The sequence below is a fragment of the Eucalyptus grandis genome, chromosome 8 (genome assembly GCF_016545825.1).
Source record: "Eucalyptus grandis isolate ANBG69807.140 chromosome 8, ASM1654582v1, whole genome shotgun sequence".
Classification (NCBI taxonomy): domain Eukaryota; kingdom Viridiplantae; phylum Streptophyta; class Magnoliopsida; order Myrtales; family Myrtaceae; genus Eucalyptus; species Eucalyptus grandis.
Window position 1 is genome coordinate 74273460 of NC_052619.1, and position 24853 is coordinate 74298312.

Here is a 24853-nt window from a genome sequence, read left to right on the forward strand (position 1 = left end):
AAAAAAGAATCAATCCCACTGCCGCGTCTACATCAAATAAAAATGACAAAAACAAAGAAACCAAACCCCTGCTCTTATGTCTTGGACAGAGATGTCCAAAAGAGAAGCTCTTGATGCAAAATCCATTTATTCTTTATATTACGCTTTATCTCCTGCTAAATATAACATAATCTCTTCATGTGAAACAACAAAAGAAGTTTGGGATAGACTTCATATCACTTATGAAGGGACTGATCGTATAAAAGAGACAAAAGTAAACTTCATGCTTAGCAAATATGAATCATTCAAGATGAAGCAAGGAGAGTCAATTGAAGATATGTTCAGCCTTTTTATAGAAATTGTAAATGGTTTAGATATTAAGGTCAGCCAATTTTTTCCCCAATGAAGGTCAACAAACTTTTGCGAGGTCTCTCAAAAGATTAGAACCATGTTAAGACCTTAATCTGGGAGACTCAAAGGATCATGTCTCTTTCTGTTGATGAATTAATTGGCACTTTTCAATCCTACGAAGTGGAACAAATCATTGATGAAGATCCCGAAGGTAAGAAGTCCATCGTTTTAATATCTAACGCTGATTCTAATGATACAGACTTAGAAAATGACATGGATGGCGAAGAACTTGCTTGTATGATCAAGAAATTCAAAAATCTGAGTAGAAAATGAAGGAAATTCGGTGGAAGAAGACAATACAAGTAGAATGGGCAAAAAAGAACAATAAAAGAAGATGATGAGCAGGAACATATATGCTTGATGACACATTTAGACTCAAACTCAAATTCGGAATCAGAATCAAACTCAGAATCAAAGTCTAACTCCGACACAGACTCAGAATTCGATGATGAAATCAAGGTAAGCAATTCACAAATTCTATCAAAGTTTCAAAGTATATAAATGAGTTTTGCTCATATCTCAAATTTTCTCTTAAAAGGATCTCGAATTAAAAAATGAAAATTCTTGGCTTAGGCAACAGGATCTTTCTCAAAAAGAAAAGTATGAAATTTGCAAAAAGGATTTTGTACAAACAAAAGAAAGTCGAGATTTACTTGTTAAAGAAAATGATTCTTTAAAAAATGAATTTTCAAATATTTTGACAAAATTTTCAAATGGTTCAAAAACATTAGAGCATATTCTTTCCATACAAGTACCTTACTATAATAAGCCGATGCTTGATTTCGATAAGGAAAGTGATTCTCTAATAGATTTTTCTAAAGTCAATGAGAGACGTAAATAAAGACCTCATAAACTTGCGTACAAGAAGCATTTTGAAAGGATTTTTACAAAACCTGTTGGTCGAAATGCCTTCAAATGTTCAACTTGTGGAGACTCGAAACACTTTGAGAATGAATGTCCTAAAGTTTGGAGACCTGTAAGAAAGATTTGGTAAAAGCAACATACTCTACCAACTCTCATGGACCCAAGAAAATCTGGCTACCAAAGAAAAAGTGAGTTATTTTTGCAGGAAATAAAAGAAAAGAAGAAAGAGAATTTGGTAAGGAATGTATTTTTTTTTTTTGGTTTGAGTACACAATTTAAAATTTCTTATTATACTTGATATTCGATATATCCTCAGTTGATTCGGATTTTATAATAATCATAATTTTTTGATTTGTTTTATTGAAGAAAGAATCGTGTGATTTATTTTTGTGATTCGTGAGTTGAGATTTGATATAATACGTGTGATTATTTTTTGATATTTTGCTTAGAAACAAATGAATTTATTTGGTTTGATTTTATACTCTCAGGTTTTATCATATTTTGCCAAATGAAAATATGTTTTACGTGATATTAATTTATTATGCAAGATATTCCTAGATACTCAAGGATTTTATTCTCTCTAATTTTATTGTGTTTTGACTAAGTGAGAATCTCTTTTTCAAGATATTATTGTGCATAATATTATTTCCTTAAATAACATGTTATGATGAGTTAAGAAAGAATATTTGATTATCTATGAAGATTTTCTATTTTACTCTAACAAAATTGAAGGATCCAAATTGATGGATACCAAAAAGGAAATGAGTTAATTGTAGGAAATTCAATAAGGCAAGAATGATTGCGAATCTACACAAATCATGGTGCAATCAAAAAAGTATCTCATGCGAAGATGGCAAGTTTGATTCGTAAAATCAGAGGAAGGAAGCTCAAAAACTCTCTTCCTTGTGCAAAGTTTTTACAAATTATTGAGGAAATCCTTATGTCTCGTACGAAAGGAGGAGAAAGTAAATCCAAAAGGAAAGAAAAAGATTCGTGATCAAACTCAAAAAGGCAACAAATTGAGGGGGGCATTGCTCAATTATGAAAAAATCTTTTTGAATTGATCGTGATCTTGATTATTATGGAATGAAGGAAAAGGTAAATGTGACAAAACTTGTTAAGTTCTACAAAATCCGGTTAGTGTATTTTTTATTACCTTTTGTCATTAACAAATTTCTTATTGACATTATCATTTTATTATGATAAAAAAGGTAAATAAATTTTATAATGCATCCGTGATTTTTATTGGATATTTGATGTTATATATGATCGAAGTGAGCTATTGCATATCTTTACTATTCGATTTTCTTTATAAAAGCTTATTATTGGAAATTATGTTTTACGCAAGACATATATATCATCATTTTATATTCTCTACGTGATACTTTTTATCGCTTTTTGATTATGACAAAAAGGGGGAGAGAATATAAATATGCATATGTGTTGATTGGTTGATATTATAATATTGAGCTATTATTTTTTTTATATATTGTTATGCTCAATTTATTTGTTGTCTTTTGATTCGAATCACATTTTTTTGAAGATCTAAAATTTGATGATTGATTTATCATTATTTTAGAAAGTGTGATTACACATCTACATATTCAGAGATTGTTTTATCATCATAAAAAATGAGGAGATTGTTAGAGAAATCTCTTATGATATTTTGAAGATGACAAAATAAATTAAAGACTACTAACGTGTTTAATAGTTAAGTAATAGACTATGCAGATGATAGAACATGTAAATGATATTATCAAAGTTTAAAGACTACCATAAAACTGAATGTAACACATGTCCAAAGTCTATTTTGAACTATTCTAAAGATTTCCAGACTTCTGTGTTAAAGTCCGAAAACTGCTAGACTTTAGTGTCAAAGTCTGTTCTACATCATAAGTTTGTCCACTTTGACAAATTCCAGACTAAACGTGAATGAAGAACCGAAGACAGATTCTATACTGAAGCTGAATTTATTCAGACTGTATCCAGACCTTAAAAGCTAAATTTGAGCATAAGCAAATTATGTTCAGACTTACGTCCATATTGTAAAGTTTTTGCACTCAAACTCTATTTCAATCTGAACACCCTCAGACTTTACATTTAGAACAAGACACAAGTTCATAACATAGCAGATTCAGAACAAAATAACTTGACAGAACGTAACACAAACCCAAAATATATAACGGCTAATAATCTAGTTTGGATTCCACATCAAGATAGATTTGATTGACTCAATCTAATTAATTGACAATTGAATATTGAAGACAATAACTTTCTATACGGAGAAGCTTTACTTATGAAAACCAAGATTCTGTTTGTATGGGCGATCAGAATTAATTTGGGATTCTACTTTTATCACTCAACGACAACCAAATCTTCTAGATACAGATCTGTCCAATGGGTAGATTGGAAGATGATCTTCTAAGATACTGTCCAACGGCTAGTTTGAAAGTGAAGAAATATTTAAGAAGATCAAAGACCGATGAGCAAGCAAGAGACGGAGCGTAGAATTTATAATTCCAAAGTCTAAGCCAACTTCGACCACACACTTGTCTTTGGTGAGCTTAAACGTTTGTGATCATGAGAGAAATATCAAAAAAGTGACTTAGTGAGATAGTGTGATCTACTACTAAGTGTTTGTACTCAAAGTTGTAATCTCTTATTGATTACATAGTGGAATCTAGCTAGAATGTTGTTAGCGTGGGAGAGTAGATGCAGGCTTAACCTAAGCTAAACCACTATAAATTATGTGCTCTTATTCTCTTCCCTGAACTCCTTTATTTTGTTCGTAATTCTATTTAACTGCTAAAATCTGAATTCGCTGAAAGATTGTTGTTCTTTAGATTCAGTTTCAAAAGTTGTTATTTTTCAGACTCAGTTTCAAAATAAAAATGCTTCTACTGTTCTTTTGCGGAAATTTTTCTTCACACCTATTCACTCCCCATAGGTGTTCATACTAGCACTTTCACTTTGTTGTCATCCATTTTTGACAAGTTCATTTTCCATCCTTACCTCAGGATTTGGTTAGTGTTATTAATGAGGAAGACAGCTTTAGTCGCTCAGCTTTGAAGCTGAACCATATTGATTAATTCAGCTCTTTTTTTTTTTTTTTTGAAATGGGTAAGTCAAGCTTTAATTTCGCAAGACAAATGTGGGAAGACTAGACCTACAAGTCCATAGAGCAAAAAACTTGCTCGCATCATGAGAGCTACTGAGTGACTCGTGCATGCTACGAGTAGATAATGCAAAGTTGGTTTTTTAAACTTACAGTCCGAAGAGAACCACTTTTTCCCCAATGGAAATGAGCATAATAATAAGACTTGAAACCCTGTAAACATCAACCGACTAATGAAATGCTTATCATATATTTGTATTTCATACTCAAGCCCTGCACATGATCTTATAGTTGGTGTTGCAGAGAGGAGTGTTTGATTTAATCGCGTTTGTACGGGAAAAAAATAGAAGGCCGAAGATGTAGATGTGCGGTCAGCCAACGTCTAAGACTCGAATCTCATTTGAAATTCATGTGCTGGCTATTTTATATTTTAATGTATCCTCATGATGCTTTAACATCATTTGGTGTCTAGTACTATTAACAAGGGAAATAAGAATTGATGATAATATTAAAGGATAAAAAACTGTTAAAAATTTGACAAAAATAGCCACTATTAAGAACTAAATAAGATATGTTCAGAAAAAATAAACGGACACAAATTAAATAAAAAGGGAGAAGACATCGGCAGAAAAAAAGAAGAAGCAAATGACCAAAATTGATTACTTATATTTAAAGGACTTATTAGAGTAAATAATGATCGAAAAAAAAAAATTTTAAAAAATCTATGGAGAAAAATATATGGAAACAGTGGATAATTTGGAAAATGTTGGTGACTTACTCTGACAAGAGCTAGTAATTGGATAAAATAATTGGTTACTAATGCTCTAAAGCATGAGATTGATGAAAGCGGCGGTAATTTCATGCTAAAAAAAATATAAAAATGTTACCAACATTGACCCACATGGTAAGCTTGGAATATAAATGTGGGTGGATGATTACAGGGGTTGATGATTACGGTACTATTTTTCCAAAACCTGTTCGAACGCAAAAGTTGCTCGATGGATAACAGACTTTGCTCAAGGTGAGAGAGAGTCAAAGCTATTATCTTTCAGGAGATATCCCTGGTGAAGCGGTAGCTGTTGCACGTCCCAGACAACACTGGACATTTTGTTCACATTAAACGTTTGTACAAGATTATAGACCCTAGTTTCGATTGTTACCCAAGAAACTGACATGATCTGTAGTTATTCCGAAGCTGTAGAAAGTCCAGTCTGAACCAGATATTAGTCGAAATGAAGGCACAGAGAGAGAGAGAAGCGTGAAACACATTAAACCCCAAATCAGGAAATTACACAAAGTAATGGAAGAGAGAGCACAGTGAGTGGTCCAAGCACATCAAGTCCTAGAAAGCTGAGAAACTAAGGAGCCCAGAATCTTGAGATATATATATTTGGCTCACTTGCTCACTTATTACAACGCAGCAGACAGCAGCCTAAGCTGGCCATCCATCACTTCTTTATTCTGTCGCATGCAAGTGCACTGGCCGTCAACAGAGCTTGGTGCAGAAGCAGCGGCGCCGGAAGCCACGGCAACGGCCGCCAGAGAAGCCCTCGTTGCGGCAGACCAGGGCGCAGTTGTGGCCGCTGACGCAAGACCCGTGGAAGCCGTGGCTCTGGGACTCGCACATCCTCCCCTCCGCCTCCTCTGCACACACGAACACACGTAGGGTCATAAAAATGTCAAATGAGGAAGAAATGAATGGCGGGATGGGGGCTTACGGGCAGCGAGGACGAGGAGCAGCATCAGGAAAAGCCCCACGCATCTCATCTTGCTCTTCTCCATCTCTTTCTACTTTTCTGCAGAACTAGCTATGGAGGGCTTTGAGGAGGTGATACATTTATATCAGAAGGTGGGGACCGAGGCCAGGTGTAGTGGCCTAAGTGGTAAGAGTTTCATCCCAAAAAAAATAAAAATAAATAACATCTGAACAAAAAGCAAGCGGACAAGAGTGAGAGGTGTCCGACACATTCACGGGCCAAGAGCAGAGGTGCAAGCACCCTCTGCCCTTGTGCACCCGTTTTATAAAGCGATAGTACATTATTTTTCCCTCACTGCCAAGGCCCAAGGTACAACAGTACAAGGCCATTTTCATCCATAGTTGCTCGGGTGGTCCCTTTGCTGCCAAAGAGGTAGTTCGGCGTTGCCGACATTGCCTTGCCGCTCTGAGAAGTGCAACTATGGCCGACATTCAGCATGGTAACATCTCTTTTGAGAATGTCACCCGGGTCACCGATGCCCATGGCTCGGGAGTAAAGCTGAATATTCTCACATCTTGGGGACATGGCGTTCTGGAAGATAGGATAGCCCTGAGAAAAATTTGCAATTTTCATCTTGTTATGCTTTGCAACGTGGAAATCTCTGTCCATCGGAGTCTTGTTTACTTGCTCTTTTTCATAGGTGGATTGTTAGAGTTGTCCCACATCGATTATGAAAATGATTTGTGATTAATCTAAAAGTATGAAAGGAAAGTCTAACCTTTTAAACTAATTTTTGGGGTAAGAGAGACTCAAGATCACCAAAATTGATACCAGAATTCAAACTTACTAACAAGTCTAAACCCGGCGGTCACACAAGAGATAGGGTTGTTATTGCTTCAACCCAAGACTCTTTGTGTGAGGTAGATTGCTATTAGATCAGTGATTTGATTTATAGGCTCGGTGTGTGACCATGACCAGGAGAGGGGGGAGGGAGGAGATTATTAGAGTTAATCTCATATTTGATTGTAGAAAGTGTTGATAGTCGATTTATAAGTACGAGGAAAAAGTCTCATCCTTTGAGTTAGTGTTTGTGGTGAAAGATGGAGTTGTGGAGTCTAATAGAGAAAAATAATGTTTAAGCATAGAAATGGTTCATTGTGGGCAAACCTTTCCTAGTAGGTCACCCATTTTGTTATGTTAAAATAGATAATAGGGCTTTTACTGCTGCAAATGACATATATGTAATTTCCATCAAAATTATTTATGCCCTCGACTTTTGCTATATGTAGAGGTAATATCTTTTATTTCAAAAAAATTAAATTATTTTTTATTATTTTTATCATTCTGAATTTTTATGTGTCTTTTCAAGATAACCTTTGAAATTATACTTATTTAATTTGTAACCTTTCACAAAGAGTTGCATTTATTTATTTTGCAACTTTTTCCGAATGGATACCTTTATTCATTTTGCAACCTTTCATGAATATTGTCTATATTTTTTAAGACTGATTTTTATAGATATGTTGGTTTTTGGCATGAATGAGGATCTAAGTAATTTCAATTTTTCTTTCCAAAACCATAGTCATCTTTTTTTATTGTTTTCTAGAGAGGCTATGAAGAAATACTAGAATTGATATATAGTATTTTTATTTGAGACTTTGTTATATTTCGAAAGATATTTGTCGGTGACTATTAACAATATTGTGGAGCAAATAGATTCTTAAAAAAAGTGATATTACGGCTTAAAGTCCAACTAAATTCCTCTATTGATTTGAAATCATATTTTCAAAGAGATTCTTAACCAAAAAACTGACATGTTTGTAGTTGTTTCCAAGTTGTAGAAAAGTCCATTCTGAGCGAGAAATAAGTAGAAATGGAAGGGGAGAGAGAGTGGAAAACAGAAGCATGAAACACATTTCACCCCGAATCAAGAAATTACGCAAAGCGATAGAAGAGAGAGAACAGTGAATGGTCAAAGCACATCAAAGTCCTAGAAAGCTTAGAAACTAAGGAACTCAGAATCTTCGAACATATTTATTTGGCTCACTCGCTCACTCACTACGACACGGCACACACCAGCCTCAGCTAGTCATCCAACACTTCGTTATTCGGTTGCATGCACGTGCATTGGCCGTCAACAAAGCTTGGTGCAGAAGCAGCGGTGCCGGAATCCACGGCAACGGCCGCCGGAGAAGCCCTCGTTGCGGCAGACCAGGGCGCAGTTGTGGTTGCTGGCGCAAGCCCCCTTGAAGCCGTGGCTCTGGGACTCGCACACCCTCCCCTCCGCCTCCTCTGCACACACAAACACACGTAGGGTCATAAAAATGTCAAATGAGGAAGAAATGAATAGCGCGCTGGGGGCTTACGGGCAGCGAGGACGAGGAGCACCATCAGGAAAAGCCCCATGCATCTCATCTTGCTCTTCTCCATCGCTTTCTACTTCACTGCAAAACTTGCAATGGAGGGCTTCGAGGTGTGGTGTATTTATGTACGGAAGGAGTGGGGGAGGTGTCGATCGCTGAGTGGTTTAACCCACCGCCTACGTGGAGGGTTAAACCCACCCAATATTTTCTCGATAACCTAAGGTCGGCCGATCCCTCCACGTCAAACTTGGTCCCCACCCAATCAGGAAGCGACACGTGGCTCCGACGTTTAGTGGCAGTTTGAATTCATCCCAATAAACAACTAATCAAAAAGCAACATCGACAAGTGTCAGAGGAGTCTGATACATCCACGTGCCGAGTGCAGCTTCCCATGCATGCATGCTCTGGCCCGCCCCCGTGCCCGTGCTCCCATCCCATCTCATAAAGCGATGGTCCCGTTTTTCCTCCCCAGGACACTACAGGACAAAAGGCCATTTGATTCCCACAGCTAACGATGCACCGACGCTCTACTCTCCCCCGACGCTCTGCTCTCCACGCACGCATCACATGCACGCATCAACGACTCCTTCCCGATTTCAATCTGGAGACCCTTCGTTGAATTTTCCGGGGACGCGACAAAAATTTGGCATCGGGGAATGTGTATACGGTACTTTGAGGTGGGGTGGCACAGCCTGCGGAGCACGGCCTTGAATCAATCGAGAAATTTGATGGGCCTAAGGACCCAAAACATCAGAGGCATCGCTTCTTGCACTTACACTGGGCATACAAGGCCCAATGCCTTCTGGATCTTCTGGACATAATTTACCTAAAGTTGCATGGATTGCTGAGTCAGCCATTCTTATGCATGGTATTGGCCTGAAAAAATGCAGCAACGGGTGGATTGGATGAGTCAATGTTGCAAAGAAGAGCGATGATGAATTGTCACAAACGTTGCGCTTCACTCCTTCAGCTTTGGAAAACACAACCAAATTACATCCGTGTTCAAACATACATCGACTGGGCGCCACGAGGTCGGCTGTTTGAAAATGTCCAGGAGTCCTGCGTAATCCGGTTCTGCATTTCTTGAAGAAGGGTATTCCGTGTGCAATTCAAATTCATCGTCCCGATGCCTACCCAAACAAGAAATGCGTAGCAATTGAAACTGGGATCCAATTCCCGATTGAACCGAACAAGAGCTGGGATTAAGATCCCATTCTAAAACTTGATCAAGGTTTTATGGGGAGAAAGGTACTCATTTCAGGCCGGGTAGTCCCAGTAGAAAACAAGGGTCCTCATTTCAGGTCCCATTGAAGCGTTATCGAGAAAGAAAGCTCACAGCGCAAGCCTCGTACGAGCAAAGTCTCAAAGTCACGTTCGGAAACAAGGAGATGAAATGAACATTCGAGCATCGGATGTTTTGAGTCGTGTCATCATAAATAAAGACGTGGTCATAGTCGTGGTGTCGTCGTGACCAATAACGACGTTTCATGCATTCGGATTAAAAAATGAATCGGAATCCCCGGACTCAAAAGAGACGAGAGGAGAGACGTCTCGCTCTTCAGGGCGGAGGATGGAGCGGAGGATAGACAAGTGGAGGAGAAAAGGCATTAAATTTAGGGGGACGAATTCGGTGGATATCGAAAGGGACGAGGGATGGAGTCCCACCTCTGGACATGTGATGGCCAGCGGCCTCCCCACGTGAATCTTTGCGAATTGCGATGCCCTCTCCTCTCCTTAATTATTATAATGAAATGATTCTTGTTAAGGACGCATTGCGTGCATGTTTGATTGCGATGCAGTTGTTCAGCATATTTACTAAAGGTAAAATAGAAGAAATTCATTATTAATTTCACGCATCATTTAAAAGTTGTATTTCCTTCCTTAATTTGATTGTTATATAACGATCAACCTAAGGAATCTAACTACAATCTTCGCACATGTTCTTCCCTCGAACCAACTTGAGAAAAGTCAGTAATTTTTAGCTTAAGTTGGCCGGATAGACTTAATTGGTACCAATGAAAAAAAGGTATAAAACCAAGTTGATATATTTGAGAAGTTTATAATCGAATTGATATAAATGCGATAGATTTAATACTTTTTATATCTTTTTTTTTCCAAACTCAATCCTAGTGGTATCCTTGGATGGACTCTTTGATGTTTGAGTCAGACTATCCTAAAGAAGAGTATCATACTAGTGGAGTCCGACCATGTTATGAGTCATATTAGCAATGCACCTGAGTATTTAATCCGATTGCCGAGCTGGCCGACATTTGCATGACTCACTCGCTATTTACAAGCTGTAAATGAGTCAATAGTAACTTTTACTTGCCAGGCGGAGTCCATCTCCTTACTTAACAAGCCACGACTACTGTTGGAGTCCTCCCTACTTCGTCCAATCTATAAAGTCCTCCAAGTTAAATTGAGTTCTCTGGAGCTTTTTAAACGGCGACCTAGCATATAACTAGAATTTAGGTATATCAATTAAGGAGAGTTTGTTTCGTTGAAAACTTCATAATAAAGGAATATATCTTTCAGGCAAATCTTTTCGAAGAAAATACTTAGTTTTCTTTTATTTGGTTTGTTTAGAGAGAGTGATTTCTTTCTTGCTAGAAGGAAAGTCATTCTTCCCAATCTAAGCTTATTGTTTTTGGTCTACGAAAAACATTTTTCCGTAAATCAATTAGTTTTTCATCATTTAAACATTGGAAAGTCAGATAACAATTTCTCAAAACGATTTTATTTCAATCAAACAGATACTAAGCATTATAAAATTCCGGAGACGCTAGTTACCACTCAACAATTCTGTTTTGGAAATGTAAATTTCCTATTTTGCTTGCAATATAGGTAATGTTCATATAATGTGTACATTTTCAACTTTTGAAAGCCTTCCCAGACAAGCGAAGTTAGTAGACTATTGCTCTCCTTAAAATACCATATATCCTAGTCCCTTGGACCAATTTCTGTTCTTTCGGATGTCAAGAAGATGTCATCGATCAATAGGGCACCGCCATATACAACCCGAGTGCCAATAGGCGCAAACTCAAACCTACTCAAACTAAGCCCAGTGTCCCACAAAACAGGCCTATCGCCACATTATCCAAAACCTAAGACTAAATGAAGCGTTTGCCGAATGAGCACTGCCGTCTGCTCATATTCTTGCTTTCGGAACATCAGTGAAGCACGAGCAGCACAACCGCCATTCCCAGAGAAACTGCTCAACATTCATGGGCCACTTCCTGCACAATGGTTTAACCTCCTCATTGAACCCCTTTCTTTCCGATAGACATGAAACCTTCACGTGCAACAGCCTCAAAAAAACGTTTGCATTTCTAATTCCATAGTTACCGAAATTCCATCACATGTTTTGCCACTGTTTAAGGAGGTAAAGAAGAAGATTTAAATTTAGAGTGCATACCGGTCGATCATTTTAGGAGTTGCATTTGTGATACGATCACAACATAAGCTGACAAATCCCATATCAGGAACCATCATAAGGTTATTTTCAACTCATGCGAGATCATTGTCGGTTAAACTAATCATAGTTGGTGATACATCGAATTAAAACAAGAGATTCATGCACGTATAATTGTCCGTGAGTATTTTTTTTTTATACATAGTATTAAAATATTTAAATGCTAAACCGCATCTTAATATAATATTTTAATGTTTTAGAACAATTGACATAATCTCATAAACTTTTTTAACTAGTATGCAGGATATAAGAGACTAATCTCCTGAATCTGGCAAAATGCTAGTAGACATACAGCTTAGCAACTAAAATATGGAATTGGTCACTGTCAAGAAGTGGACCCATATATGGTGCGCACTCAATCAATCAAACCATCCATTCATATAAATATATATTTCATTCCGCGACATTTAGTTAATGGCATAAGCCGTGTTCCACCGGGTTCTTTCTACTTCATTTTTTTAACGACATGCAACCGTCTCGTTCGTTAAGTCCTCTGGGCGCGGCACATGCAGGCACGCCGACAAAAGGTGGGAGTAAAAGTGAGAAAAACAATAGGGTGGCGGTGGATGGTGGTGGGGGGGTGAGTTGTGACTGTGAGGTCCCCCTGGCCCAACGCCGTTCTGGGAGATCCCAAATCGTATTCAAAGTCTCGCCCACGCCCACCCCCACGCTTGTTCAGACGTATTTTTAGTATTTCTTGCTCATACGTAGATGCATCTCTGACGATAATAATTCATGTCAACTCATAACTACAGTGCATCCCTTGAAATTGCAGTAATAGCAAGGTCTATTATATGAAAAATCCACTTCCCCTCATGTGCTCTTTCTCTGGCTTATGGAAAGCTAGTGAGAGAGGGAGAGAGAGAGAGAGAGAGAGAGAGAGAGAGAGAGAGAAGGAGGGAGGGAGGGAGAGGGTTGACTACAGATTGGCGATGATGGGATCTCCTCAAGACTTCCTTTCTACCCGTTCTTTTTATTATAACAATGTCTCCCCCTCTTTCTCTGGTTCCATGCCGACCCTCACCACGTGCATGTTTCTTCATAACTTCACTTCAACTCTCTTCCTCACGCGTAATATCTTTCTTTTTGTCTGTATATAAAGAGAACCTACGGATCTTCATATTCCCAATCCTACCTTCTTCCTCTTCTGCCGTGGGTGAGATTCGAGCCGATCCCACTTATTTTCTTTCAAGTCATCTGGGCTGACTGTTTATCTGGGATGCCGCTTTTCATGGCGGATTGATCATTGAATCACATCTGTCACGTTACTCCTCACCATATTCTTTTACACGTATATATTGAGTCGTTTCGCTTACGAGTCCAGTACAGATTGATTATTGGAGCAGCAAGCTTGTAATTAAGAGAGAGAGAGAGAGAGAGAAGAGGGACGGAGCAGAGGAGATGGAGAAGTATGAAGTGGTGAAGCATTTAGGAGCGGGCAACTTCGGGGTGGCAAGGCTTATGCGCCACAAGGAAACTCAGGAACTCGTCGCCATGAAGTACATCGAGCGTGGTCACAAGGTCCTGTTGTTACTGCTTTCGATTTCTTCATTCAATACCTCCAGTCCTCACCTCCTTTGATCCTTCACCTGACGATGAGTCTAAATTTTGATTTTCCGCTAGTTACAAAAGAATTGAAAAGACTATGCCTGTGCATTATTGCAGATAGATGAGAATGTCGCCAGAGAGATCATCAACCACAGATCGCTTCGCCACCCTAACATTATACGCTTTAAGGAGGCAAGCAGACTTGCCTTACCTATCCTAATTCCAATTTCCTCCCTCGGAGTTTTTGTGTTGCATGACATCATGGAATTGATGCTGCAGGTTGTGTTGACACCGACCCATTTGGCGATAGTGATGGAGTATGCATCTGGGGGAGAGCTCTTTGATCGCATCTGCAGTGCTGGTCGATTCAGTGAAGACGAGGTCCTTTTCTAAGACTCTTTAACTGCAACTCCAAGCTCGGCCAGAACCGTCTCTGTGTGCGCGTGCACTAATGTTGCGTTTGATTTTATTATGCAGGCTAGATACTTCTTTCAGCAGCTCATCTCTGGAGTTAATTACTGTCATCACATGGTAAACGATCTCACACTCCCAATTCTTTGTCAATAAGCCTACAGCTTGATAACTATCAATCTATATTGGACTCCTTCATGGGTGTGAAAACGTTTAACTCTCGTAATTGTAATGCAGCAAATATGTCATAGGGATCTAAAGCTGGAAAATACGCTACTAGATGGAAGCCCTGCTCCGCGCTTGAAGATCTGTGACTTTGGTTACTCTAAGGTTCCTTGCAAAACTTTTGATCTAGTACCAACTCTTCCGTTTCATTTAATTGCATCATGCACTGATTCTCACCCTGTAAAATACTTCTGTTAGTCATCACTCTTGCATTCAAGACCCAAATCCACGGTAGGAACTCCTGCATATATCGCACCTGAAGTCCTTTCTCGCAGGGAGTACGATGGCAAGGTAATACAATTTCTCTCGGGGAACGTGTTACGTTTCCATTTCATCCAGAACTCGTTATAAAGAAGTTATTCAACTCTCGTGGGATGAATTTTAATCTCAGTACTGGTTCTGTACGTGCAGTTGGCAGATGTGTGGTCATGTGGAGTGACTTTATATGTCATGCTGGTGGGTGCATATCCTTTCGAGGACCAGCAGGACCCCAAAAATTTCAGGAAGACAATTCAAGTACACGTTCTTCCTTTTTCCTTTCAGATTCTGACTATCGCTAACTTCTCTCCCCTAAACATTTATGAAACTCCTTTTCTTTTCATTCTTCTGCAGCGAATTATGGCTGTGCAATACAAGATTCCTGATTACGTTCACGTATCTCAAGATTGCAAACACCTGCTGTCTCGTATATTTGTTGCAAATCCAACTAGGGTAAGTCTTGATGGAAGTAGCGACTCTGGTTTTCTCCAGTTCAAGTTTCATTGAAGTAATTGCAATTGCAAGAGACATATGTTTTGCAATCTACATATCTGACCAATGATTTTGGGATCCTGATACCTCCTGTTGCTATTCTCTTTACCCGGTATACGAAGTACTGCAAACTCTTGAGCATCTTCTGCTGTTCATAACTAGCAATCCTCACAGAAAAGCAATTCATATTCGTATATTAAGCTATAATGCTTTCTGAGATGTAGAAGGGTCAGATGCTGGAGAAAAGAAACACATTTAAAGACATGAAATTTCCACATCCTCTTGCATCCCACCTGGTTGGATGACCTATATATTTTGTAATGGACTTCCAAATGATTGCCTGAGTTTTACCTCACTTTTTTCTTTTTCAATTTGTAGAGGATTACAATCAAAGAAATCAAGAATCATCCATGGTTCTTAAAGAACTTGCCAAGAGAACTAACGGAAACAGCTCAAGCAGCATACTACCAGAGAGACAACCAGAGCTTTTCTGTGCAAAGCGTGCAGGAAATAATGAAAATAGTGGGTGAGGCAAGAAACCCACCTCCACTTGCTAAGCCCCCCAAAGGTTTTGGCTGGAATGCGGATGAAGATGAGGAAGGCAATGAAGACCTGGACGCTGAGGTTGATGACGAAGAGGAAAATGAAGATGAATATGACAAAAGGGTTAAAGAGGTTCACGCTAGTGGGGAGTTTCATATCAGTTGAACTGTAGTCAGGACTGACATGGAAACCCAAATGCATCTGCATATGGCAATCCTCACTTTGCAAACTTCTCAATGAATAATTTTTTGAGATTTTACAATTGGCACTAAAAAGAGGAGAACCATGTACCACTCTTCAATCTCCTCATTAATAATATTACTAGTCAAACTTCCTCCAAAATAGCATCCTTTGCAAGGATCATCTGTAACGTCCCACTTCCTCGCCCTCGATTTGATTAGTGGTGGTGACACCAATTAATATGAGTAACTCAACCACCAAAGGTAATGATGCAAACATCCTTCATTATACCAAAGCTACATCCCAGAAGCTTTTGATAGAAGAGCTCTAAGCAAAACCTTTTTTCTATGGCTGTTTTTATAGCAAGCTAGTCAGAACAAGTAAAGGATAGTAGCACTTGTACAAACAAGCAATATTGACCTGCCCACATTAATTGGAGTATTCATGACAGTCCAATGACTCATCTATCGATACACTCTACATGCCACATCTTTCCGATCCCCCTAAATAAAATTATGATGCAAGTACTCCGTCTCTTCTTACACTCCAGATGTCTTGTGCGGATAGATTAAGTGCTGACACAGACATTACTTTACAACATATGAAAAAGGAAATTGCTTCACTGAAAGATCAGTGAATTGCATCAAAAATGTTATGGCCGTGTATTTACCTCGCATTTGAACCTCGCCAAGGACACGATATACAATTACTTCAACTGCACGACAATGGCACCATGCATGGGATTCCATTTTGGAGGTGAAATCATCAAAAGCATTGGGGAGAGAGAGAAAGGGGGGGGAGGTGGAGGAGCATGAGGGCATTTTCCTCAGCGAAACAACGGCAATACACCCCACTGATGCAAAAATCCCTCTCCAGTAGTAACTTCTAAAACCAATAATACCAGCACTGCTAGCATAGCCGCTCTTCCATTCCAGGTTTCCGCACTTTTTGTCCAGCCCCATTCCCAAAATGTCACAGGAGGTGGAAGCTCTCTCCGTTGAGAATCGTATGTTGCCAATAGCTCTTCTACGCTACCCAGTGGCACCAAAGACTGAAGAGAACAAGTACAACCAGATCAAACAGCATAATGAATTTTATCCTCGTAGTTTGTAAACCTTGTGATCTTATTGACAGGAAACCTTAGCTACAATCAACCCATGGATCCCAAGGAAGAAAAGGCCTCCTATATGAGACACCTAGTAGGGTGACAAAATGCCCCATTCAGCATTGTAAATACCACTGCAAAAAGGGAGCAAGGTTGCTCTGTGGGCTCTAGGATTAATTACACTTATAATCCTATAGTATGAATTCCAAGAAAGTATATAAAGACTAGGAAGAGAAAAGTGGTACCTGTCGAGCTTCAAGATTTGACACTGCCATGGCACCAACATAAGGGAGACTCTCAATCACTGCATCTGCCAGGTCTGAAATGAATGTTTGTTCACATCCTAGAGCAGGGACACGACCCCATTTCTCGATGCCAGATTTAAGAGCCAACTCTTTATACTCTACATCAATTTCTTCAAGAGTTTCAATGTGCTCGCTCACAAAACTGTGGATCCAGCTCCAAATTCGTCAAAGGATGAACCGTTGACTTCAAAGTATCAAAGCATGCAATTTATGAGAGCATTGTCTACCTTATCGGGACAGCCAAAAGGCTCTTCACACCCTTTCGTCCAAGATCAATAATTGTCTCATCTGTATATGGTTTCAGCCATTCCACCGGGCCAACTCTACTCTGCAATGGTAATCATACCAAGATCAAGTCATGATGTTGGAAATAGCGAAAATTAATAAATGCAACTCATCGTAGGTAATTGAAGTGTTTTAACAAATTGTCCCAGTTAGAGCACCGTGGCGGGTCCAAGTTCTACAGGCCAACTCCCTGACCACCACCATCAATGAACAAAGTTATTCAGTCAATAGACAGCACATTTTTCATTTATAGTTTAGACTGTCTCCTAACATGAAAAGTGAGGTTAAATTGAGCAATTTCACTACATTAAACCTAAAATCATTCATGAAATACATCATCATACTACTACAACTCGAGCTCTTTACTCTGGCAATATAAGTGAGCTTTATAGGCACAAGATGACCCATGTGTCGTTAAAGCTTTTGGTGAATATTAAAAATATAGGCGATGACGTAAGGTGAGATTAAGTGCAAAACTTGTATCAACGAGAGAAATATGAAGCTACGTACTTTCATTTAATTTGGTCCAGAATAAGGATACATAATACGATTTGGTGAAGGAAAAAGAACAAATGAAGTAGAAACTTTAAAAGAGCGAGAAATTCTGGTCTCTCGGTTCATGATTTTGTCTTTCTGAATAACAAGTCATGAAGGCATAGACAACAAATATACGATATATCAATACATCACTTTCCAGTTCTGAAAAATCAGTAAAATGTTATTATCACGATGCAAGAAAGACCCAGAAGTTCGTAAAAAAAAAAATTAGTAGGGTCAGACCGACCTGATAAGCAAGAGTGTAGGGATTAGTTATTTTCCGTTTTTCTAGCTCTTCCATTATCAAGTCCACACATTCCTCCATCTCTGCCTTATATGGATCACCAGCCTCCTCTACATATGCAAGTGGCACCCCATGTGCACTGAAAAATATCACAACCTATTGCATAGACACCCAATCAAAATCAGGGAAAAGAAGAATGGTGCAGGTAGCAAAAGTTATATCGAAAGAAAATTTACGAAAGAGAATCTTCTCACCCAATCTACAGCTTCTCTACTAATAGAGATGCATTACTCTATTATGCACATTACTAAAAGGTTCCAAGTGTAGGAAGAAGGTTAATATAACAAGAACCACAAAGACCATTAGGACAGAGGAGCATTGAGATAGCACAATTAATCCAGATCCTCAGGGGATTCTTTTTACACTAAGGCTAAAAGGCCAGCCTCTACCACCCTTATCCCAAATGATTACGATTAAAGCAGGCTAAGCACCTAGAGACTATGCCGTGCTACAAATCCCTGTCTAAACAGAAAATCAGTATGAGACCTTCTGCTAAGAGTACATTGAGACTTAGAAATTATAAATTATGTTTTTTTTTTTTAACATTAACTATAAATTATAGTTTGACCTGCATTATTATGTATAGGCAATAGCAAAGACTAATTGACCAACTCAAACCGAAGTGGATATGCACCAGGAAACTAATCTCCAGTAAACATAAATTTAAAGTGAAAACACATTTGTACCTTCTCAGGATTGTCAAATGTTTGTAACTCCTTTTCTGTTAGATCTGCCATAGATTTTATATATCCTTCACGTTGATACCAAGATGGAATAACAGTGTGTTCCATGTTGACTAGGTATTCATCTTCCCTGATATCAATAAATTTCTTCTGTCAGTATATGGCAATGCTTTTCCACTTCACTGAATATGTCATGGCATCGTCACCTGAATATACTCTCTAAGAGTCGAAGACTTGAACCACTAGTTGATATGGAAAACTGTGGGTAAAGTGGCAGAACAACAAGCTTGGTAATTCCATCTTTCTTTATCTGAGGAAAGGATACATGTAAAAGTAAATAATGAATAGAAGGACTACATTTTTTTCACTGCAAATATGGAAAAAACGAACATATTTTCTCTTCAAACAAATTGCTGTGATAAGAAGTTAAATAAAGGTAACTCAAAAACAACAACCTTCGCTCAATTCTGAAAAGACTTCCCACAGTCAGAAAACAACTGACAATAAACATACATCAATCAACAGTTAAGAAGTAAAGTGCCAACATTATGATTCTAGAAGTAGCAGAAGAATTTGTGACACTTTTCAACCCCATATGGAAGTTAAGACATTCTGCAGCCAGTATGTCCTCAGAAGATTTAAATGGAAAAGTGATTTGCAGAGTTAGTCTAATTTGTTAATAAAAAGCCCAGGTGTTCATATTCAGCCCAAGCTCTGATCCTCCACTATGAAGAGACTAAAGAACTCGCTTAACCACATGGGATTGTTGCATCATACAACCACATTAGCTCGAGGAAAATGCACTACGAGGATGACACCTGTAGCACAGGACAGATTACTAGGAAATCAATTCACACTTTCCACTGAAGTAAATCAAAGAATGCAGAGACAATAAACATCTATCCTCTGAAATATTTAATGTTACCTATCCCTCTGCAAAGAAGGTTAAGACTCCCTTAAAATTTACAGACAATATGACCAGCTAAATCATGATAGTACAGCAAAGTCCAGGATAAACTCCTCCAAAGATAAGCCAAGTGATGTAGCAGGTAATCAAGGCTTAAAGAAAATGGAGATTGGTACACGAGTGCAGTGTGGAGGCACAGGCTTGTGTGTGTGTGTGTGTGTGTGTGTGTGTGTGTGTGTGTGTGGTGGGGGCTTTTTTTTTTTTTTTTTTTTTTTTTGGGGGGGGGGCACGCTTTTGCATGTGCCTTCTTAGGCATGAATGGATGTCTGCTCCAAAAAGCTGTGCTAAGGAGGGCACAATTCTAACTTCTAAAGTCGTGCCCAACATGACCATTCTAGTGATACAAGTTTCAAGATAAAAGTTACCTGCTCAATGGCTTCTTCAGTGAATGGGTGCCAGTATCTCATGCCAACATACACCTTGGCCGGAACATTTTTAGCCCAAAGTGATTTCCTTAACTCTTCTGCCTGAACAACAGATGGCATTTCTTGAATGGTTTCCAATATGAAGAAATGTAAGAACTTTTTTGTTTAAAATTACTGAAGATTTAGATTCAACTTTCTTCCTTTCCCATTTTTATTAGAATCCATCTTCACAACAACTTAAGCATTATCATTAACAGCATCAGAGTACTGATAGCGATCTTAGAGTTGTTTCCCAGGCAACTGTAAGCTAGAGTTATCTTACAGGCATCCTAGAAAAAGTTCCTAAATTGAAGCCTTAGTGGTCCATTTATTTGAAGTACCATATAATTTGCATTTTACTCATTTGTCCACCTATATCTGCACATGCATTCTCACTGCAGTGGCAAACATGCCCCACATGCTAAAAAACACAGATTTCACAAACTTGGAAGGATGTACGATAGATTAATCTCGCAAAGTCTAAGTTTCAAATCATGCCTGGGCATCAGTTATCTTCCGAAGAGGAGAACCACCACCTATAGATGCATAGCCTTCTTTGCTCTTGGGTGCCCGAAGAACAGATATAAATTGTGCCAGTGGCTTTTGAAGAAAGCGAAACAATCTTGGCAGCCGAATGATGTCCTGACAATAGCATGAAGTCAGATAAGTGGAATAAAGTCAACAAGTTACTTACTGGGAAATAACATCAAAAGCTATACTGTCACCCAGTTCTAAACATTAAAACACAATATGTGAAGTTACGGTGCACCTTCATGTCTACCCCCCCATCTTCTCTTCATAAGCAGACATGGGCAGCTATATCAATCCATATTCTGTCGGATTTTACATGGCTGACTGAAATCTGACAAAGCTATTGACATGGTATAAACAACAAAAGACAAAGCTCCTCTAAGAACACTACCTGATACTTACATGACTACACCTACAAAACACCTTGGGTAACTCATCCAGTAAAAAGAGGAAGATAAAAAAAAACTGAGAATATCAGGTAAACAATCATAGACAAGATTATCACTATCATCAAAATTCACTGATCAGCACATGATTGAAGCAGAAGCAGCAGTAAAACGAAAATGTCAATAAATGCTAAAATTGTGCCTGAAAGCTAGCTAAAAAAAATGGTATGCCTGAAGAAATGCTGACCTTGTGTCCATAGCTTAATCAAGAAGCTTTTTTGTAAAACCATGTCAAGCTAAATGTTAAATGATTTTAAATTCGAATGTCCAAACCGTTCTTTTCGATTTTGCCATAACTTATGCTTTCAAAGCTTATGTGGGGTAGAACAAAACAGTAGAAAAAAGGTAGGAAACAGCACTTTTTTGACTTTTGTTCCCTTGGAAATCAGCTGCTGGAATGTAAAAAATACCATAAGGCCAGCCACTAGTAGGAAGCTTCAAGTTAAGTGAAGCAACGATATAATTCAAGATTATAGAGATAAAAAGGACGTAGATAAGCGAGAACCTTGCTCATGGACGAAACAGATCTGTGTGCGTGTCTATCCTCACTGAAAAGGCTGGTCCTAAAGGCACTAGTTTCTGAAAAGGAATAAACAAAGAAAAGAAACTCCTCATGGCATAACTACACTATACTATGCATCTAAGAAAATAGATGCATGGCAGTTGACTAAATGTCTATACGTCCAGAGAATAAACAATGCACAAAAACAGCCGAGCAAACGGAATCACATATGACTATGCATTAGCCACGACAATCCCGACATACTTAATGCTAAAATATATGCGTGTCCCAGACGTAATAAGTGAAAAAGGAATTAGTTAGTAACCAAACTATTAAAAAGAATCGAACAGAATTTATCTGGCCTAAATGTAAACTATCAGGGTGATATGAATGATTCTGGCACGCATGCGCGCGCACCCACAGAGAGAGAGAGAGTAACTGGATCAGCGAAGAGGTTGAACAAGAAAGGCTGCACATCGTCAAGGGTTTCAGGACCTCCGAGGTTGAGCAGCAACACTCCAATCTTTTCTTCGCCGACGATGGGGATTGAGGAGACGCCTTTAGATTCTGAAGCCACCAAGGAGGCTTGGGGAGGATATCTGAGCGGTCGCTTTGCGTCGGACCACCGGGCGACGCAACAATTCCTCGGGAGATGAAGGGTCTTGTGGCAACCTCCAATTTGAACGCCGGAGCATCGATCCGTCTTGTGAGAAAGGGAGTAACAAACGGTCCGCCGAAGCAATCTACGGAGAGGAACAGAATTACGTCAATACCCCCAAAAATAACAAGTGCTGCGCTGCACCATGGTGGGAGACGAAGACGACGAGATAATGCCAACGAAAGGTAACCACCGGGCAAGCTAGCTTCTTTTTGCCCACGAAAAGAAGAAGAAGTCATCAGGCCAAAAGGGTTTTCTTCGAAGAGCAGCATTAGCAATGGTGGGTGTGCCCAGCAAGCAAGCAAGCAAGATTAAGTGATGGCCGGCAAATCAGGGAATGCAGCAACAAGGAAGGAGCTAAAAGGAGAGCGGGGGGGACTTACAGGGGGGAGTTGGGAATGGGGTTGCGAGAGGAGGAAGAGGAAGATGGAGAGGGAGAGGAGGTGTTCATCACTTGGCAATTCATCTCGATCGCCGCCGAGACCGAGAGCAGGAAGACCCACCCACGCCCACTCACCACCACCACCACAAAGTCGATAATGGCAGGAGGAAGAGACCGAGGGAAGGACACAGGCTCCCTCCCTTTATGTCACCGCCACAACCGCAAGAGGAGCGCGCGAAGAAATGGGGGGAGTTGGGGATTGCGCATAGCAAAGCGAGAGAATCAGCAGCCTAACTCCAGATGCCAGATGTTTTAAGGAAAGACGACGGAGGACGAACCTCGGCTCCCAACAAAAAGAGGGAAGCCAAGCCAGGTGAAGTGAGAAAGAGAAGAGGAGAAATGGAGGAGAAGAGGAGGTGGGGGAAGGCGACGTATGAGAACTAGATTGACCCAACAAGGCCTTCTTCTCCTTCCCCTCCCACCTCTATTATATCTCTGTCTCTCTCTCTCTCTCTCTCTCTCTACGTTCTTTGTATTTTATCATGTTCTCAATTTTTTCTAATTTCAATGGAATATATATTATATATGCATCGCTATCTAATATTATCCTTTTTATTTTGTATACATTCAAAATTTGAGAACGATTTGCTCTATTGCATGGAAATCTTGATGAAGATGAGGATGGTAACATACCTCTCGAAACGGGGAAATGAGTTTTCACTTATAAATCACTTCACATGCTCTCTCTATTTTGACTTGTAATCTTAAATATTACATTTCTCTTGATAATTATACTTTTAATCGTAACTCATCGTAAATACATATTGTAAATCCAAAATCATTCCAAATCACCTTATAACTTGTGGCAAGCATTCCCTCGACTATCGATCTAACTACAAAATTCTCCTCCATTCATCGACTTCAATCATCCTTCTCAAGCTATGCCTTTCCCAATTGATTTATTGATCTTTCAAAACTTTTTATTTGGCATGAACCTACAAAATGTTCATATACTTTCAATTAACAGTTCATTTATATTTACGAATAAGTATAGCTATTTAGCATGATTGTATACTATGTTATTTTACAGAGAGTTATTAGATTATTATATTACTAAGAACATGTTTTAATGGTTATCATCAAGTTAATTGATAAGACAATCGTGATTTCAATTGTGTGACCAATCTCAACTATAATTATGAGTATTATCAGACCAACCACCTTTTTGGGGCCAAATTCCCATGAGATAGAAAAAAGTAAACTCACTTTCCAACAATCCAAAGTAAGCACAAGTTTTTGCCCATCACTTGAAAATATATATGAATTTATACTCTCAAGACAAAAAAAAAAAAAAAAAAAACATCACCTTTCAAATGACCCAAAAAAAAAAATTCAATTACTGCTTAATAGATAAATATATCAACTATTAACATTTTACTTAATGTGGTTATTGGCAACGACCTAACGTGCTAGCCGATTCCAAATAAAGTCACTTCGCATCAATTATAATTGATTATTTGCTTGATTCGCTTCCAAATCAACGATTTGAACTCCTAGTTTGCAAGCTCAATGCGCTAATCAAACTCCCCCACTTGCTAGAATTCCAGAAATTAGCTCGAAATTGATGACTTGAAAGTTAAAATCCTAATTTGCAAACTTGTTTTGGGGCAAAATTTTAGCCATTTAGTTGTCAAACTCAATTTGGTATTAAACTCTCCCTCTCTCTCATATTTGAAGAGAGTAAGCCAAAACTGAAAACCCTATGCAACGGTAGTTTTGTTTAAAATAATGAGATTGGTTTGGCTCAGCTAATATGTGCACCGTACATTCCACTGTAAGCAAGGTCATATGCGGCATAGAGCATTTTGGAGGAAACAAAGATAATTGTGCACAATTTTATCTCTCGAGTATAAGTTTGTACTTTCTCTTTTTTGGATCGGTTAAAAAGCAAGCGAGGTTTTGTGTTTCAAGGATATGCGTTTGTAGAGGGAGCGATTGATTGCGAGTTTGCTGCAATACCAAGAGCCATGGCTTGAGCACCTTCACGGTCATGGTATGTTTGTAAATGCCTTATACATCGTTCACTTGCTCTCTCCAGTCATGCCTTGAACCAAATGACCTTTCAGGTTAATTGAAAGATCTTGATTGCATCGGATCACGGCGAGTCAATACTATCAAGCAGCACA

General features: G+C 38.9%; 4 protein-coding genes across 4 annotated transcripts; 1 reads left to right on the forward strand and 3 right to left on the reverse strand.

Moving 5' to 3' along the window:
* Positions 1–5616: 5616 nt before the first annotated feature.
* On the reverse strand, positions 5617–6232 carry LOC120286808 (defensin-like protein 1). Its single transcript, XM_039299339.1, has 2 exons — positions 6088–6232; positions 5617–6013 (listed from the first exon to the last, which is right to left on the reverse strand). The coding sequence occupies exons 1-2, from the start codon at positions 6149–6151 to the stop codon at positions 5856–5858; spliced, it is 222 nt and encodes a 73-aa protein (XP_039155273.1). The 5' UTR covers positions 6152–6232; the 3' UTR covers positions 5617–5855.
* Positions 6233–7957: 1725 nt separating this feature from the next.
* LOC120286807 (defensin-like protein 1) lies at positions 7958–8558 on the reverse strand. Its single transcript, XM_039299338.1, has 2 exons — positions 8433–8558; positions 7958–8358 (listed from the first exon to the last, which is right to left on the reverse strand). The coding sequence occupies exons 1-2, from the start codon at positions 8494–8496 to the stop codon at positions 8201–8203; spliced, it is 222 nt and encodes a 73-aa protein (XP_039155272.1). The 5' UTR covers positions 8497–8558; the 3' UTR covers positions 7958–8200.
* A 4254-nt stretch (positions 8559–12812) lies between these two features.
* LOC104415947 (serine/threonine-protein kinase SRK2G) lies at positions 12813–15739 on the forward strand. Its single transcript, XM_010027371.3, has 9 exons — positions 12813–13422; positions 13567–13641; positions 13729–13830; positions 13927–13980; positions 14098–14190; positions 14284–14376; positions 14497–14601; positions 14698–14796; positions 15214–15739. The coding sequence occupies exons 1-9, from the start codon at positions 13303–13305 to the stop codon at positions 15541–15543; spliced, it is 1071 nt and encodes a 356-aa protein (XP_010025673.2). The 5' UTR covers positions 12813–13302; the 3' UTR covers positions 15544–15739.
* A 130-nt stretch (positions 15740–15869) lies between these two features.
* Positions 15870–23158, reverse strand: LOC104415946 (ferrochelatase-2, chloroplastic). The gene is made up of 10 exons (XM_010027370.3): positions 22669–23158; positions 22067–22370; positions 20647–20790; positions 20110–20211; positions 18984–19087; positions 18781–18907; positions 18038–18190; positions 17196–17296; positions 16909–17110; positions 15870–16609 (listed from the first exon to the last, which is right to left on the reverse strand). Exons 1-10 carry the CDS (start codon positions 22749–22751, stop codon positions 16385–16387), a joined length of 1545 nt encoding a protein of 514 aa, XP_010025672.1. The 5' UTR covers positions 22752–23158; the 3' UTR covers positions 15870–16384.
* Between the last annotated feature and the right edge of the window lie 1695 nt (positions 23159–24853).

Excerpts from the sequence above, each read along its gene's own strand:
- LOC104415946 (XM_010027370.3), bottom strand. The coding sequence starts at position 22,751 with ATGAATTGCCAAGTGATGAACACCTCCTCTCCCTCTCCATCTTCCTCT. Across the intron at positions 19,088-20,109 it reads CTGAAGAAGCCATTGAGCAG|ATAAAGAAAGATGGAATTAC; the intron begins GTAACTTTTATC and ends TCCTTTCCTCAG. Across the intron at positions 18,191-18,780 it reads CATTTGACAATCCTGAGAAG|GTTGTGATATTTTTCAGTGC; the intron begins GTACAAATGTGT and ends TCTATGCAATAG.
- LOC104415947 (XM_010027371.3), top strand. The coding sequence starts at position 13,303 with ATGGAGAAGTATGAAGTGGTGAAGCATTTAGGAGCGGGCAACTTCGGG. Across the intron at positions 13,642-13,728 it reads ACATTATACGCTTTAAGGAG|GTTGTGTTGACACCGACCCA; the intron begins GCAAGCAGACTT and ends TTGATGCTGCAG. Across the intron at positions 14,191-14,283 it reads GTGACTTTGGTTACTCTAAG|TCATCACTCTTGCATTCAAG; the intron begins GTTCCTTGCAAA and ends TACTTCTGTTAG.
- LOC120286808 (XM_039299339.1), bottom strand. The coding sequence starts at position 6,151 with ATGGAGAAGAGCAAGATGAGATGCGTGGGGCTTTTCCTGATGCTGCTC. Across the intron at positions 6,014-6,087 it reads GCTCCTCGTCCTCGCTGCCC|AGGAGGCGGAGGGGAGGATG; the intron begins GTAAGCCCCCAT and ends TCGTGTGTGCAG.
- LOC120286807 (XM_039299338.1), bottom strand. The coding sequence starts at position 8,496 with ATGGAGAAGAGCAAGATGAGATGCATGGGGCTTTTCCTGATGGTGCTC. Across the intron at positions 8,359-8,432 it reads GCTCCTCGTCCTCGCTGCCC|AGGAGGCGGAGGGGAGGGTG; the intron begins GTAAGCCCCCAG and ends TTGTGTGTGCAG.